This window comes from Lacerta agilis, chromosome 1 (assembly GCF_009819535.1).
Source record: "Lacerta agilis isolate rLacAgi1 chromosome 1, rLacAgi1.pri, whole genome shotgun sequence".
NCBI lineage: Eukaryota > Metazoa > Chordata > Lepidosauria > Squamata > Lacertidae > Lacerta > Lacerta agilis.
This window is the reverse complement of record NC_046312.1, coordinates 76,926,805-76,944,298: the sequence shown is the minus strand read 5'-3', so window position 1 is coordinate 76,944,298 and position 17,494 is coordinate 76,926,805. Positions and strand designations below refer to the sequence as shown.

General features: G+C 42.3%; 1 protein-coding gene across 1 annotated transcript in view; it reads left to right on the top strand.

The window, feature by feature from the left end:
• Window positions 1-3,244: 3,244 nt before the first annotated feature.
• Window positions 3,245-17,494, top strand: part of PTDSS2 (phosphatidylserine synthase 2) — a 47,788-nt gene continuing 33,538 nt past the window's right edge. Inside the window, exons 1-2 of the mRNA XM_033156375.1 lie at window positions 3,245-3,686; window positions 11,650-11,751. Of these exons, the coding sequence (XP_033012266.1) occupies window positions 3,430-3,686; window positions 11,650-11,751 (359 nt within the window). The 5' untranslated portion in view covers window positions 3,245-3,429. The remainder of the gene's footprint in view (window positions 3,687-11,649; window positions 11,752-17,494) is intronic.

Here is a 17,494-nt window from a genome sequence, read left to right as displayed (position 1 = left end):
TGGAACTGCCATATCATTGACAAAAGAAGTATGCAGTGGAGTGGAAACATACATCTGATTTGAAATAACTTATATATGGAGCAGGCCTGGGAAGCAACATACTGAGTTTGTTGAAGATACCATGGTGTCTTGCCACTTGTGATTTGTAATGATTAGGAAAAAATATTATTTGCTTTTATGTATTAGATAGGGTGTGAAATTTGACTTGCCCAGTCTGTTCATTATACCATGAATCCACCTGATGTCTGTTGTTCCTGGTTCTGTTTCTCTTTCCTAACTCTCCATATTTTACCTAAAAGTCAATTAAAAAAAATTTTAAGCAATGAATGTGATTCTTACCTTTGTACAAGAGTGTATATTCCAGCCATGCAAAAGCCAGAGGCTAACACACACACACACACACACACACACACACAAACAAACACACACAACCTTCCATCAAAGCAAGCAAAAAGCATTATCACAATTCAATGGCACATCTCAGTCAGTCACACAAAAGCACTTGAGATGGACACAGAGCAGGCCTTCAATGTAACAGACCAACTATGGTTTTCATTACGCATGTCCTATCCTGAATTACACACACACAACCTTCCATCAAAGCAAGCAAAAAGCATTATCACAATTCAATGGCACATCTCAGTCAGTCACACAAAAGCACTTGAGATGGACACAGAGCAGGCCTTCAATGTAACAGACCAACTATGGTTTTCATTACGCATGTCCTATCCTGAATTACACACCTGTTTCCCAAAGTGAACTGATAGTAATGCTGTCTGATTTCCACAACCACCACTCCTTCCAGACTCCTTATTTTCTGGGTGGGGGAGAGTGGGAGCCGATATTCCTCATGGGGGGCAGATTTGGTTTTGCAGCTTCTAACTGCTAGTTTTTCTAGCTAGTAAATAAGGAAGTAATGTGCCCAGTGCTGGGTCTAACTGGGCTTTTTTTGAGGGGCTTCTACAAACCTGCTGCCCAATTTTTGCTAGATGGCCATTTTATGCAGCGTTCACTTTTGTTGTAGGTGTTTTCACAGTCTGACAGTTTAATCACATTGTCCTTTGCTACAAAGCAGTGATGGGGAGCTGCCAGCCTGTGGGTTGGATGTGGTCAGCATGTCCTCCCTATTCAGTCTGCAGCAGCCTTCTGTGTTTAGCCTCACCCCTAATTGGAATTAGGCTTTCTGTTCTTTTTAAAAAAGCTTTTAGTGGTGCCTAACTGCTGCATGACGCGGGTGGTGCTGTGGGTTAAACCACAGAGCCTAGGGCTTGCTGATTAGAAGGTCGGCATCCCCACAACGGGGTGAGCTCCTATTGCTTGGTCCCTGCTCCTGCCAACCTAGCAGTTTGAAAGCTTCCTCGGCCAATAAAGCGAGATGAGCGCTGCAACCCCAGAGTCGTCTGCGACTGGACCTAATGGTCAGGGACCCTTTACCTTTAACTGCTGCATGGGGGGTGGGGGCAGAAACCAACTGGGCAGAGAACAGAGAGAGAAGGGGGGAGTGAAATAAAGAAAAAGGAGGAAGGGAAAGGGGAGAAAAGAGAATGAATGGGTTTGTAGGAGAGATGGCTCTGGGCCCCACTCACTTTGGTCAGCAATCTTGCTCATAGCTGCCATGCAACACCTGGCAGATTTCCCTTGAAAGAATGGAAGGTTGGGGGGGGGATTGGATTTATATACACCTATAAAGCAATGAATCCAACCTTATGAGAGTAACTGGTGTTTCCTAATTTGATGTCTGCTGATAGTTTATGACAGGGTGGTGAAGCTGTGGCCTTCCAGACATTGTGATCTGGGTGTGGTATGATGGGAGCTATAGACACACAATGTCTGGATGTCTACAGGTTCCCCATTCCTGATATATATAGGTCTTCTTCTTCTTTGGCGATCACTCGTAGCCAAGTAAGGTTGTCTTCCATAAAAACAGTTTTAACAATGAGTCCGAAAGTGGCAGTGGAGGCCAATTCTGGATCCACGCATCCTTCCACAGTGGGGACATTGGTTTCTGGGCGGGAGTTGATCACAGTGTGGATTTGCCAAGTGTGCTCTCCTCTTAGCACGTTTCTCCCTTGCATCCTGAGTTCGAGTGTCTTCAAAGCCCGTGACACCTTTGGTAAAGGCTGTTCTCCAATTGGAGCGCTTGCACGCCAGTGTTCCCCAACTGTTGAAGTTTATATTATACTACATTTTTTAAAATTTGCCTTGAGACAGTCTGTAAATCTCTTTTGTTGACCTCCAGCATTACGCTTTCCATTTTTAAGTTCAGAATAGGGTAGTTGCTTTGTAAGACGATAATCAGGCATCTGCACAACATGACCAGTCCAACCAAGTTCACAGTCTTATGCAGCCAACTTAGAAATAAGGCGCACCAAGTTTGATGAAACTTACTCCTAGGTAGGCATGTATAGGGTTGTAACTATATTTCTGACAAAGTTCATACTGTGCCTTTATTAAATCCATAACAGACAGAAAGTGAAAAGGTCAAGGCTTTCTCCCATCACTTTGCTTTAGTTTATTAAAGCACCTTCATGCTTGGAAAAATAAAATCTCCAAATGTCTGCTTGTCAAATACAAGAACCCTGATCTCAAAAGTGGCCCTGTTCTCCCACCATCTAGTTCCAGAGGAACCTTCTCTACTTTGCTTAATAAACTGTTGTTATGGTAACACGAGATTTTCCTCTGCCATGCCTCCACTCCACGCCCCTCTTGAGCAACTAAATTGGCAGCACAGCCAGAATATAACTCCATTTTGAACTAGGTGGGACTTCCTTCCGTAGTCCTACCAACAAGTTTCAGGATCAGTTTGTTTTCCAAGGACAAAACTACAATTTCCCAGGGGGGAAGCCGTTTTAGTTCCTTCGCAGCAAAATCCACAGAACTGGATTTAAAGATTCTAGCCCGCCACAATAAAACGTCTTCGCTTTTAGGATACCATAGGAGCGCTCTCTCCCACGGTCCGCCGTGAAACTTGCTCCAAAGCATGCAAGCGCACGGCTGCAACTTTGAAGCTGCGCATTCACGCTTATCTAAAAGCTGTAGGGGCGGGACTAGAAGAGCATAACAGACCGTTCTTCGCCCACGAGCAAAACACACACACACAAAAACCACGCCCCATTTTGTCCGTCCGCCCCCCCGCCCTCTCCTCGCTTGTGGAGTTCATGATGCCGCCCACGGCTGCGCACGCGCGCCGCCTCGGCAGCGAATCACGCCTTCCGCGAGCGCGGCCCCGCCCCTCGACGCCGGCCTACGTGGGGTCACGAGCAAGCGGTGATGAAGCGCCGTCTGTGAGCTGCGGAGCGCGCTGTTGCTCTTTGGGCTCGCCTCTTCCTCTCAGATGGGGCGCACGGAGGGGCCCGCCTTGTGCGCGCGGGGCGTCGCTTGAGTCGCCGTTTTCTCCCCGCCGCCTTCCTGCAACCAGCCGTCCCCGTCATGAGGCGCAGCGAGCGGAGAGGTCACGGAGGGGGCTCTGGAAAGGCAGCCCTGGAGGAAGAGGAGCAGCCGCCGCCGTCGGAGCCCAACGGGGCTTCTCCCCCAGTGGCAGAGGTTTCGCCGGGACGCTGTAGGGGCGCAACGCCGGGAGCCCCCACCGCCGCCCCCACGACCACCACTGCTTCTACCACGACGCTCGGGAGCCGGCGCAGCACGGAGTCCGAGGTTTACGATGACGGGACCAACACGTTCTTCTGGTAAGGGGGCCGCACCGTGTCCTTCCCCACGGTCGCCTCTCTTCCTCAAGGTCCTTTCAAGGAAACGGCGCAGTCCATAGACACGGGTTGCCCACACTAAATAGACGTGTGTATGCACAACTAAAGATGCGGGTAGGCAGGCTGGCCGTTTAAAAGGCTAGGGACCAAAAAGGAGAAGGGAGTGAGCGGCGTGAACTTGAGGATGCTGGAACCGAGGATATAAAGAAGGGTGTGCATCTCGTTGGAATCAGGCCGGTCTTCTCTTCCTGGGTGTCTCCTTCCCAGGAGCCCTGCTGAACCTGCCTCTTTTCTCAAGTCACTTCTGCTGTTCCTTCTCTTAGGAATTGGCCCTCCTTTGATTTTTCTCAGTCGGGGAAGTGTGATTAGTGTTACATCCCTAAACACAGTTGTTGAGTAAATAACACGTAGCTCTGTACAACTTACTGCTGAGTAAATATGCTATATATTTACTGTTGGCTTTTTCCACCGCTCCTGGCTTGATGAGTATTTGATATAGCAAAATCTCTGTGAAATATCTGTAATTTACAGCACCAAGAGGAAACTGAGACTGCTTTCCCATGTATACTTGGAAATATATCCTGTTTAATTCAGTTAGACTTAATTTATGAGTAAATACATTTGATCTTGCTTCAATTGCACACTTGTGGGATAGCTTTCCTAGGCAACAGCCTACTTGTGGTAGTTGAAAGGCAAAACTACACTTTCATCTCCTTATCTCAAGAGAATACTTGTCTGGGCAGTTTGTAGAGAAGAGGAGAGCACTTCTCTAAGTGCCCTTGCTTACCGGTAATGGTTTGTGATAGTATTCCAGATATCATTCTACTACTCCAGCATTTGTACTACAAAAATATAAGGTTTTGTAGACACAAGTGGTGAAAGTTACAGCTAGGTAGCCGTGTTGGTCTGCCGTAGTCAAAACAAAATAAAAATTAAAAAAATTACTTCCAGTAGCACCTTAGAGACCAACTAAGTTTGTTATTGGTATGAGCTTTCATGTGCTACTGGAAGGAATTTTTTTAATTTTTATTTTGTTTCAACAAGTGGTGAAAGATAGTGTGACTTTTGTAACTGAGCAGTCTCGAAGAGATGGAGGCAGAATATTTACTAATATTTACATACTAGTAGGTAATTTTTCATCTGTAGTAAAAAAGGATTGACAGACCTCAACACTTCCATATCTGATGAAGTAGATGTGCACTTGTGTGATGTTATTTTTCTCCTTTAGACTTATCATGACTACCTTGTTTACTTTATTATATTCTCAAAGAAGAACTGGTTAAAACTTTACTTGTCCTGATGCACACCTAAAAGCAAAGCCATACATTTTATTGTTGAGTAAGTATGAAAAAAGACTGCATCAAAACCATCTTCACTGCAAAAATAATAAATTCGTTTGCCATGAAAAGCCTACACAAGAACAAAAGATATACCAGTAGCACAATACCTACCCATGAAGATATAGTATTGTGGCATCACTAATTCTTGTATATTTTCCCCACTTCTTTTACAGTCCGAATTGAGGAAAAATGGAGCGCTCATTTTCCAACGGCCGGCTGCCGTTGCGTTTCCCCGGTTAGGGACGGCTTCCACAGCTCCGTGCCGGAGCCCATTCACTCCCGCCTCCCTTTTACAAGGGAAGCAAGAGAATGGGTCGGCACCGCGGAGCCCGCTGGAAACCCCTGACAACGGGACACTCCTCCCGTGGCTTACCGGAGCCCGCAGCGCGGTTGCGGGGCTCCTATCCCCGGGGAAACTGGAGCTGTCTCGGAGCCGAGACAGCTCCCAGCCGCTGGGAATGGCGCTCCCACCGGAAGCTTATTTATTCCACTTTAATGTGCCACAGTACTCTTTCCATTACAGTTGTTAGGCTTGTAATGTAATACACAGAATGATGGTTCTTTTCTTCCTCCACAATGGGTGTAACTTTCTTTTTGTGCAGTTCTTGAGAGGGCAAATTATTTTCTAGCATACAACATGTTAGTTGGAAATCTGGTAATTTGATTAAGCATCAACTCAGTGTCCTTAGTTTCACTGGGAGAGACAAAATTTCCTGCAAACTTTGAAAAAATCTCTCAATCGTTTTATTCTCCGCAGTATGTTAAGTAACATGGTTTCCAGCTGCAAAACCCTTTCTTCTTCTTGTTCCACATACATCAATTATGGAAAAGGGAATACAATGATTAGCTTTAGACATCAATTTACCTTCTTCAAAGACAACAGAGGGCATAGTTTTTCTGGTTCTGCAAGAGGCTTAGTAAAGAGAGAAGAGCCTGATTTGAAGTGACTCCGACCTGGTTTGGCTTGAGGTTGGCTCTGAGTCCGACTCCTCTGATCTTGGCAGTAATAAAATTTGGAATATGTTGATCTTGAAAGATCCGCTGATATTCAGTGAGAGTTCTGCAAACATAGAGTATAGCTAGTGAGGCTGTAGTGGTTGTTTCATTCCAGCAACATTGTAGGGACTGACTTAGAGCCTGCAATATCTCAGGTTTAGGAAACACAATCTTTTATCAGAGTTCAGGAAGGATCACAGAGAACATTCTGGGAAGTTGCTGTGTATTGGCTGAATTAGTGACCAAATAATTGGATCTTGCAGACATACTGGCACAGTCCTGCCCTTTAAATGGAGAATGGGTAAAATTGTAACTTGATTGCTTCTTTAATATTGGTTAAAGATTGTACATTTTATTGCTGAACTATTTTCCCAACACTGTTGATGATGTTTCATTATTCTGGGTGATAAGCATTCTATAGTATAGTCAGATCTTCTTTTAGATCGACTTCAATGATTTGACAATTGTTTGTTTAACTGCTATTTTGATTATATGTGTCCGTTTAAGCTATGAACAGAAGTGCAGTATTTAATGAGTTCTTAAATACTCTTACATTTGATACTTGGATATGCTCTAACTTTTTGAAAAAGGAATCTAAGAACTGACAGAATGTTGATCTTTCATAGTATTTTATGTACAGGTAGGTAGTCGTGTTGGTTTGCCATAGTAAAAACAAAATAAAAAATTCCTTCCAGTAGCACATGAAGGCTCATACCAAGAACAAACTTAGTTGGTCTCTAAGGTGCTACTGGAATGGAATTTTTTTATAGTATTTTATGTTACTTTGATCACCAAGCAGATTCTTTTAGAGATTCAGTGTAGTTCATTCTAATAGTGAATAACTGAGGAATGTAATTTTTCATTGATCATAATTTAAGGTGGATTAACATACATGCTGCCACAAAGTGCAGCATGTACACATACCTTTTGATATTTTTGGAAGGACAATAGTACATCAAAAGGCCCCTTGCTGGCTTTGTAGTGTCCTTGAGTGTTTTTGTCTGGCTGAGATGTGTTTTCGAAGTAATATTTTACCTTTTGTTTGTCTGCATGGAGGCTAGAGTGATATGTGTAGAAACTAATCTATTGTATTAAGATAAATTTTTACATTTCATGCTGTGCCCACTTTTGTCTCTGACAAGTAGCACTGCCTTGTGGCCCACAAAAGGTTACCCGAAAGGAAATGTTCCCCATCCCTACTATACATGTCCACTCAAAAAATAAATCCCATTCAGTCATTCAGTGATCTGTATAGTATCTGAAAAAGACAAATAAACAGTTAAAACAACCCATTGCGTTCCTTTAGGATTTACTCCCAGCCAATAGTATTACAATTGTAGTCCTAAGTAATTTTTCATGCTCTGAGAGTTTGTTACAGCAAAAAGAAGAGAATCTATTGGCAGTTTAAAGATAAACAGATTTATTATGGTGTATGCTTTCATGGACAAGAGTCAGTTTCATCAGATACATGAAGTGTTACCCTCAGTTTAAAAGCGAACATGTAAATGGGGCTAAATGCTCATTAAATGTAAAAGAGGAAAAGGGGGTTTGATCTGGTCAGTGGTCTGGATCATAGCGTCTGACCTCTGCAGGCTAAGTTCGATAGGGACCACCCACCTATCAATCACTTGACATCCCTGTGATGTTGGGTACCTTGTTTTTCACAAGGTACTGTACATGGCTTTTGTGTGGTACATGGCTTTGCAGGTCCTGACCATTGTCCAGTTGTTAGAGTTTCAAAGAGCTGCACACAGCTCTGCAATCATTGATAGTCAGCTGATTGTTAGTACTTCCAGAGAGCCTTGTGTTGCACTTTGAAGCCCCAACAATTAGCTTATTGTCAAAACTTCAAAAATCACATACTGCACTGGGCAAAATTAGGTTGCCCAATGTCATTGTGACATCAGTTGGTTGACTTCCTGCAAGAACTGGCAATCAGCTGATGACTGGTGCTTAGAGAGAACTGTATGGGGGATGCCTGCAAATCCCCCTTTGCCTGCCCCTTAGCCAATATCATATATGATGTCAGGTGTAGGACAGGTGAGCATGGCTCTGCCAAAATCGTCTCATGGGCTAAGTGGAAAGGCCTGGCAGGCCTAATTGGGCCCATAGGTCAGAGCTTCTCCTGGTGTTAGAGGCATATGAGGACTGTTCACACACACATTTGGCCACCATATGAATACCGTACACTTGGGTTTCAATCCCTAAAATAATGCATCCAGTAAAATGTTGGAAAGGGCAGCCATATTTATGTAAAATGGCACATGCATGGTTTTTCTTCCTGACATTTTTCTTAATGTGTTGGCATTGTGGGTGGAAGCAGAGTGTAGCCAGTAGATGCAGTGCAACTGTGCAATTCATGCATAGAGAGTGCATGTGCATTTGTGAACAGTGTGACATTTCTATACAAAGTTGAAATGTATACAAAGAAGCACTGTGACCATTCACAGCTGTAGCACAAATTTCATAACATAGCACACCTATAGGTGAAGAAAAATTATTTGGTCTCAGTTGAATCTTAAAATCACTTACTGATTCATTGTAGTTCAGCATGTTCATGCTAGAATTTTTCCTCTGAAATTCTTTTGCTGAAGAACTGAGACTTACAGACTAATGGTATGTTCATGGGAGATTGAAATGTCTGCTGTTTTTTTATGTCAGGTTTGTAAGTGTCCTTCTGCTTAAGATAAATATTTAATATGATCCTTAATATAGTCTGTGTGGAAACATTCAGCATTTAACATCTCAACTGAGGGGCAAAGTAGATGTGGCAGCAACACAATTTAGGCTGGATTGTACTGAAGTCTTTTAAGCTATTTCTCTTAGTGAGGCTTGCTTCAGTCATGGAGCACAACTGATGGAAGGTTCTCTCCCCACCCCCTTAAAGCAGGCTTGGAGAGAGAGCATAGCAGGGGATGCTTCTGCCTGTGCTGCCAGCCCATCAGTGCTGCCACCCCATTTTGTAGGGGGCTTTGCATTATTGTAATTCACTTCTTCTGACATAACTTCTAGTTTGGCCCCAAGTGAGCTACTTCAGAAGTACATGAAGGAGAAGTTGGGAGGTTATCTGTGTACTGTTGAGAGTTGTGCCAGAACCTCTGTAGCAGGGGTCAGCAAACTTTGGGCCAGTCCACTGTCCCTCAGACCTTGTGAGGGGCTGGACTATATTTTGAAAAAAAATATGAACAAATTCCTATGCCCCACAAATAACCCAGAGATGCATTTTAAATAAAAGCACACATTCTACTTATGTAAAAACACCAGGCAGGCCCCACAAATAATCCAGAGATGCATTTTAAATAAAAGCACACATTCTACTCATGTAAAAAAAACAACACGCTGATTCCCGGACCATGCCGCATTTAGAAGGCGATTGGGGACCCCTGCTCTGGAGCAGCCATCAAGTTCTTTCAGCTCTGCTGTTTTTACAGAATAATGAACCATTGTCAAAGGACCTTGTTTTTCACAAGGACTTCTAGAAAGTGCTGGGAAATGACTATCTTTCTTTATCTAGACATAGGTGGCTGTTCTGTTGCTGATTCCTTTAAATTGATTCTTGTGTGTTTACTAAAATCTGCCCTCTCATTGAGTTTAATTTTATGCTGTACTCTAATATAGATGATTGAAATGAATAAGAGGTTTTTAAAGATAAATGCTACCAAAAGAGCACGATTTACCTTTTATTTTCATCCCAAAGTTGCTGGGTCTTCATTGATTTCTGTGAGAATGCCCCAATGCTGAAAATAAGTCATTGAGGGTGATTCTTGCCTGTCCTTTGTTTCATACTTAAGAGTTTATCAAGCAGCTGTCATTCTGTGACTTGCAGAAAATGGGATGGAACATAACTTGGGGACCACATTTCCTTATGTAGGATCCACAAAAGAAAACTACCGGTAATCTAGTTGTACAAAATTAAACCATAGCTTACTGAACTGGTGGTAATCTCTGCATAGAAGCTACGTCATGAATGTCCTCTTCCATTCCTTATTGCTGCCATCTCAGCAAAGTATATACTATTGCTATTGATGATAAATTGTTTGCCTTTTCTGTTCCTTTGTTAAATGATGCTTGAATATTGGACCCTCTGTTTTGTGAAGTGGCCCACAAGAGATAAAGAAAACTATCAAGTGATGATCATCCTTCACTCTTTGTGGAATGAATTCCCCATACACTCTATAACACCTGTATGCCTTCCAATCTGCTCTGAAGAGTTTGAGGATCCTCTAGAACAGGGGTGGCGAAACCCCAAGAGACTGCGATCTACTCAGAGTTAAAAACTGGCAGTGATCTACCCCCTTTGGGGTGGGGGTTGGGGTCAAAGTTGTTGAGTTTTTTCAGGGAGGAGGTAAAATGTTGAGCTTTTTTTTTAGGGGAGCCACAGTTGTTTAGCTATTTTGGGGGGAGCCAATGATCTACCAGTGATCTACCTTAGACGTCCATTGATCTACCGGTAGATCACAATCTACCTGTTGGACATTCCTGCTCTAGAACAGATTGGGGGAGCATGCAGAGGGATATAGTGAACAGGAGAAGAAAGGGAAGTCCCATCATGTGAATTGTGTGACATTGCATGCTTATTCTCTTAGAATAATACGCAAAGTCTTTTATATTTGAAATTATAAATAGGAGTTTTCAGTTTACTGATAGCTGGTACATGGAAAGTTGCAGACATGTTTGTGTTGGTTACTTAGTGTGGAGAAACAAAGCTTTCTGGCAATCTTTCGTGTGTTGTGTAACTGAAATTCCTTAAAATTGTGCCTCAGCTTCCAGTCTTCTGAGTTGAAAAATTGAGGTCCTGCACACTGATTATGCATTGGGTAGTTCTGTTGATTATAGTGCTCATATTACAGTATTTATATACTAAGCTTCTGTATAGTTGTGAGAAGGCAATTGTATTTTTAGAAGCTGTTTTATTTACAGGAAAGCTTCCAATGTTATGATCCCTTACTTAGCTAAAGATTGACAGAAGGAACGATTTTGTGCTAATGCTGTCACAGTAACTTTTACTACAACCTTTGCCATTTTTTTACATCAGTTTGATCACCTTGTTCGGGCATATGGGCTGTTGCTGCAGCAGTGACCGTCTGACTGTGCTCAGAATTTTGCCATTTGGAAACTAATTCACCCCATAGAAATTGGTAGAAAGTGTTCCTCAAGGCTTGATGTTACCATCTGTGCTTCTTGGTTTATTACACTTGCAGGCTGTGGATGATCTATCTGTGGAAGTTAGGACTATATCTTTCTTTATAACCTTCCAAGGAGTCTGCAAGGCTTTGGGTTGTTTGAGGAAACTGTTAGTATAGGGTTTGTTTGTTTTTCTCTCTGAATCAATTATTTTGTTCAACTTTTATTTTTATATTTAGTGTCTTACGTGAACTGTTTTTGAAAAAGGTGGTCTATAAATAAGTAAGTTTAGCTGCCCTGAACTTTAGATTGGAGGAAGGGTAAATCTTTAATAAATGGAATAAAATAAATACATTTTAACCTGCTGAAGATACTGAGCAACAGTAAATAGTCCTGAAAAATATTATTTGTTGTTGACTTTCTCTCTCTCTCTCTCTCTCTCTCTCTCTCTCTCTCTCTCCACACCCCCCACCCCCGTACAATAGGCAAGCACACACCTTAACAGTCCTGTTCATCCTCACCTGCACCCTGGGATATGTGACACTGCTTGAAGAAACCCCACAGGATACAGCCTACAACACAAAGAGGTACCTAGTTTTCACATAAGTCTTGCAGTCAGCTTTTATTGCCAGTTTTTTATTAACCAGCTAGGGTACCCATTTTTCTTATATTTACTTTTAATTTATTTTGGATTTTGATAAATTTAACAGTCCATTGTATGCATAGCAATGACTCCCCTGTGATTTGTAAAAATAACATCACCAAATATGTAAATATGTTTTCTGTATGAGGTGATTCCACAGTTAAATCAAAGCTTTAACTTTTGTAGTTGTATAAGGAAAAAAGCCTTTTGTTTATTGACTGAATTCCTTGACTTATAGCATGAGATTTAAAAGACTGCCCAAAAGTAAAGTACAGTAAATAAAAAGGATAAACTAAAAGGCTTCTCCCATAGAGAAACATTATTAAAATATTCCTATCTGCTGAAAATAAATCAGATTGAGGTTTTCTGTAAAGTAAGTCGTATGTAAAATTTGTTAAATAATACTGGCAGGATTTACCTAGCCAGGATTCACATAATCCGCAGAAGCCTTGTGCAAACGACTTACTGCATTTTGGGGCTTTCTACCTCTGTGCAGGTGTGTGTCAGGAGGCTCCCCAGAATAGTGTGAAGGAGGAGGAAGGGAGGGATTGTTCCATCTAGCAGGCTGCAATGCATGTGCAGATAGAACAATGGAAAGAGTATGAAGTTTAATTCTACCAAAAAAATTATAAAAATATTGTGGGAACTATAGTTCATGTGTTACAGTTTTCATATAACTGGTTCATATTGAAACCACTAACTGAATGTGTGTGTGTGTGTGTGTATATATATATATATATATATATATATATATATATATATATAGCTACTCAACATGTCTGAATATATTGAAACATGTGTGTGCTACTTGTGGAGTAGTTGGAAATTACGGTGTTGTAGTAGAATACAAATAATAGGTGACAAGACTAGTGAGTTTATCCAGCTATGTTGCTGCCACCTCTCGTTTCCCTCCCTGCAATGCCAAATACCACTTTCTCCCACCCACTTTCAGCACAAAGGCCCACCTATGTTACAGTAAGATTATAGGGCTATAGTCAAGCTAATGCAATATGGCCAGAGTGAATTGTATAATGGTGAAACAAAGACTTGGAGAAGAATGCATATGAAACTCTATCATGTCTTCTCTTATTTGTCACCCCATGATGTATGTAAACTGACTGGCTCTCTTAGGTAAATGTTACCTAGGGCCAGAAAGATATTTCAAAATGGGTTTTTTTGTTTTAGTTCAGAACTTGTATTAAGTTAGGCTGTATACCTGTAGAACGTTGGCTGCAGGTTCTTGCATGTATGACAAGTGTAGTGTCAACTGATGTTGCATAGCTGATAGATGCACATTATAATAGGTTTTCCCATATACCATTTAAGTTGCAAAAATATAACTGCAAAATACAGACAAACCTTGGTTCCTGAACGCCTCTGTTATTATATGTTTTGGCTCCCAAATGTAGAAAACCAGTTTTTGAACGTTTTCCAGAACCTGAACGTCCAACGCGGCTTCCGCTTGAGTGCAAGAAGCTCTTGCAACCAATTGGAAGCTGCGCCTTGGAAGCATTTTGGAAGCCGAACTGTCTTCCGGAACAGATTACGTTCGACAACCAAGGTTTGACTTTATTGTGTGTGTAAACTTGGCTATACAGTCATACCTCGAGTTGCGTACACTCCATGTTGCGTACGTTCGACTTACGGACCTCCGCGACCCGGAAGTCCTCCCAGGAGCGTGTGTGACGTGCGGGTGTGCAGAAGCGTTCTGTGCACTTCGCGCATGCACAAAAATGCGCAAACTTTCGGGTTTTTTGTTTTCCCCCGGGGCGTTCGTGTTAAGCACGCCCGTGTTACGTAGCGCGATCTGGAACGGATCACTTGTGTAACACGGGGTACCACTGTATATGCTTATAAAAGAGAGGCTGCTCTTTAACTACCTTGTTGGAGTTATTTTTCAGTTGCCTTTATCATGGCAGCAATTTTTATTGTAGGCTTTTGTAGTTCTTTTTATCAAACATCAATGCTCTTGAGAGAATGTGATGCCATTCTGACATCCCTTCAGTAATATTTGTAAGTGGAAAATTGGAGTCTGGGTGGAAAATTGGTGTGGAAAACTGGAGTGAGTGGTGTCTGTGGAAAATTTTGGAAATGTGTCATCTGTGTATTCTCTAGAACTTGGAATACAATTAGTGTTCTTGGTTTATTGTGTTAACTTGGTTAATTTATTTAAAGATGAACCAAAGGCTCTTCTTACGCTCTTACCGGTACATTGTTGAACCTGAGGTCATCGTTAAGTCAAAAACTCTGTAATAGGAGTGCACCCCACCTGTACCCCACCTGCACCCCACTATCACCCCAATGAACAGAGAGGGGACCCACAGAACCCAGGTCCAAGGCAAGGCCACCTGGAGGGAGAGAGAGCCATGTTGATCCATTTCTTTCCAGAAGCAGAAGGGCAGGTGGGGGGGGAGGGGACGGACAGCGACAATCCTGATGTTCAGATGCAAATCTGACCGCTCATTATCTGATCACATCTCCGCACCCCACCCATGCCTATCGCCTGCAGCTGGATTAGCCTCTCCACCCAGCCTCTTGACCATTTGCATAATCTAAACCCATCAGCCAGACCCGCGCCACCTGTTGGGTCTACTACCAAAGCAGCAAGAAATAAACATTGAGATGTCAACTATAAACAAGGACAACCACCTTTATTCATAACAAAAGCATGGACATTTGCAATTCAGGAAATTCCAATCGCCGGCTCCACCCTGCATACAGAGATATACAGGACTGTTATCTAGTCAAAGGATGGACAGGAAAAAGCACTCAACCACCATTGTCAAATCCAATCACACAGTAAAATGTGCTTACCTTATGTAAAATCCCCTTTCCCCGCTCTTTTCGTGTCATTGACTTGTATGGAAACAGAAATGTATATAAGTCTCCTTGTACCATAAATCGGGGTTCTCTGTTCGTCTGGGGAACCTCTGTTGCAACAGATCTTGGAATAAATGGGAAGGCTACGCTTTGCTTTTTCAGCTACGGTTCGTCTCTGTCATTTCAGCGTAAGTGGGAGGCTCTGCAAATTACGGGGTTCTCCCCAGGGTAAAAAATTCCGGAACTCCCCCTTGGGAAACGGGCCCTATTTTCTCCTTATTATAGTTTAATTGGCTTACAACAATTGGCAACCAACGAAGGGACCCAAGTTTTCCGGCGATCTGAGGGGTCTGGGGACGAGGGAGCTCAGCGCGCACCCAGCCTTTTTGCAGGGAGAGCTTTCCCCCGCCCCGGGAACCAGGATCTCCGGCAGTAATTTGGAGTTCCAGCGGGACGCACCGAAGCAAAGCAACGCAACCGGGAAGGAAGTTTGTTTTTTGTTTTTCCTTTTTTTTCGTTAATTTGCAGGTTAAGAAACCCGGGAAGCCATCGAGAGAGCGCTAAGTGAGTATAAGGGACACGGTGTAAGGGGTGGATAAGTGACCGCAGCAACGAAAAATTCTGTTCTATCCCTTTTCTTTCCCTTCGCTCGGACTTTTGGTTAACAGCATAGCTGTAGGGCAGGGTGATAAAGCAGAACCAAAGTCCTGGGGTACAGTGCTCACGTCCAAAACGTGGCAACTGACCCGGTCCACTCTGACTCTCTTGTCAAAATTTACTATGTTTCCTCTTTAAATCTGACGGGCTGCTGTCAGAACGCAAGGTTGCCTTTTCCTTTCACAAATTCTATCCTGGGCTTACCGCTTCGGCATTGCACATGCAAGCGTTCGAAGGCAGGTAGTCCTTTTCCTTAGTTTGTAAGAGGCAGGAACGTTGCTGTCGGACCCTCAGCAATTATTATTGACACTAGTAAGGGGGGTCTCGAAGGTACTTGATCGCACCACAGCCTAGTAGCTAGAGGCCAACGGCTGGCCACCTAGTAGTTAGCGCAGACGAACGGTAGGCAGATCACAGCCGGGGGCTGTGGGATCTAGAAGATCCGGGAGAAACGTGTCCCAGGATAGAGGGTTCTCCTAACCCGACTGCAGGATAAAAGGTCAGACCACACTTTTAGATAATGGGTGCACCCCAATCCAAGGAATTCCTTTCCCAGACTCCTGGTCAGAACAAAGCCCATCTGGCTTGGTCCTGGCTGGAACTCTGAGTCAGTTCTCTCCAATTTGTACTTTAAAATTGACATGACCAACTTATAAAATTGCAATTGGTACAGGATGAAGAAAAATGAAGGGTTGTAACTGTGGAAATGTTTGCTCAAACTTTGAAATTGGTCCTTTAAAGGAGGCTCATAAAACCACTTCATGTGGGACTTTCCCACTAACTTCGCTTAATGAAACAGGAAGTGAGCCAACTCCTTTATGGAAATATATGTTTACATGTTACATGTCTGTTATGTGTGTTGTCTGTTATACATGTGAGTCTGTTCCTTGTGTCTGTCATTTTGTTTTCCTTGTGTAACTTCAGTGAGTTTAAAAAGGCCAGAGAGAACCCCCCCCCCAAATATTATCCAGTCTGAGAGCCTGTATGTTAGAGATCTTCGTTTTCCGTGAAGTAAATAAGAGAAGTAATCAAGGTTTAGAAAATGCAAGCTTGCTTAAATAATCTTATGTAAGTGATGGAATTTGTGTGTAAATGTTTTTTTGTTTTAAAGAGGCTGTAGAAAAGGGAGATTTGTAACTTTGAATTTTTATATAAAACTTTGAACTTGTGAACTCAGTGTTCAATACACAATTTTTTCTGCTGCAGAAGTCTAAAGTTTTACAAGATGAATTGCAGTGTCTGATTTTCATCAGCCTTAAGCCTTAAAAAAAAAAAGGTTTTCTTTGTTCTGTCTGAGCTTTTCCTTCCCCATCGAAAAAGGGGGGGATTTTTGCTAAAGGTACCCCCCATCTCACTTTCCTATGTATGGTTGTTTTAAATCTTAATTTGCTGCTAATACATTGGTTCACTAGGCTTCAAGAAAATTGTTCACTTTTACCTTCTTAAAAAAAACCACTATCAAATCTATGGCTGTTTTATTATTTGTAGGTGGTTATATCAACTCTTGAATTAGTATTCCTTATAAAAGACTATCTCCCTATCAAATCTTAGGAAAACCGTCTGTTCACTTGTATCTTAAAAAAAAATAATTCTCTAAGAACTTGCCATCTCTAGTCTAAGGAAAAATCCTCACTCAAATTATCTTAAAGTCTGCTAAAGGGTTCTGTATAAAGATGGTACTTTTCTTTTGCTTTTAGTACACGTGTACTTGCATGATAGTTGTGTCTGTATATAAGAATGTGTTTCTGGTAGTACAAATCTTGTGAACCTTGTATTTTAGGGGGTTGGACTAGATGACCTCAGGGTACATTCAACTCCCACTTTATAACTATGTGGAAGGCCATGTGTCTGCAAGCATTGGAGGGTAATTTTTAAATCCTGGTGTGGTGGTGGGTTGAAATTCAACCCAGCTTTCAGAGTTGAGAGTAGAGTGCTGTGTTTTGTTTTATAAAAGGAGCGATTACCAATTCACCTATTTTAAGTTTTAAAGTTTAAGCACATACAAGAGCCTTGAAGAGCCATTTTCCCATACATGAGGGAGCAGAGAATTTAGTCTGCCTTGGCTAAAATCACTGTGAATATTTGAATTTTATTCATTCTGACTCTGGCCATTTTTACTCATATATAAGGGAGCAGGTATTCTGCTAAATGACCAGAGGGGGCGCACACAAAATAATGATAGCCACATACTCAAGTAGACTAATCAATGA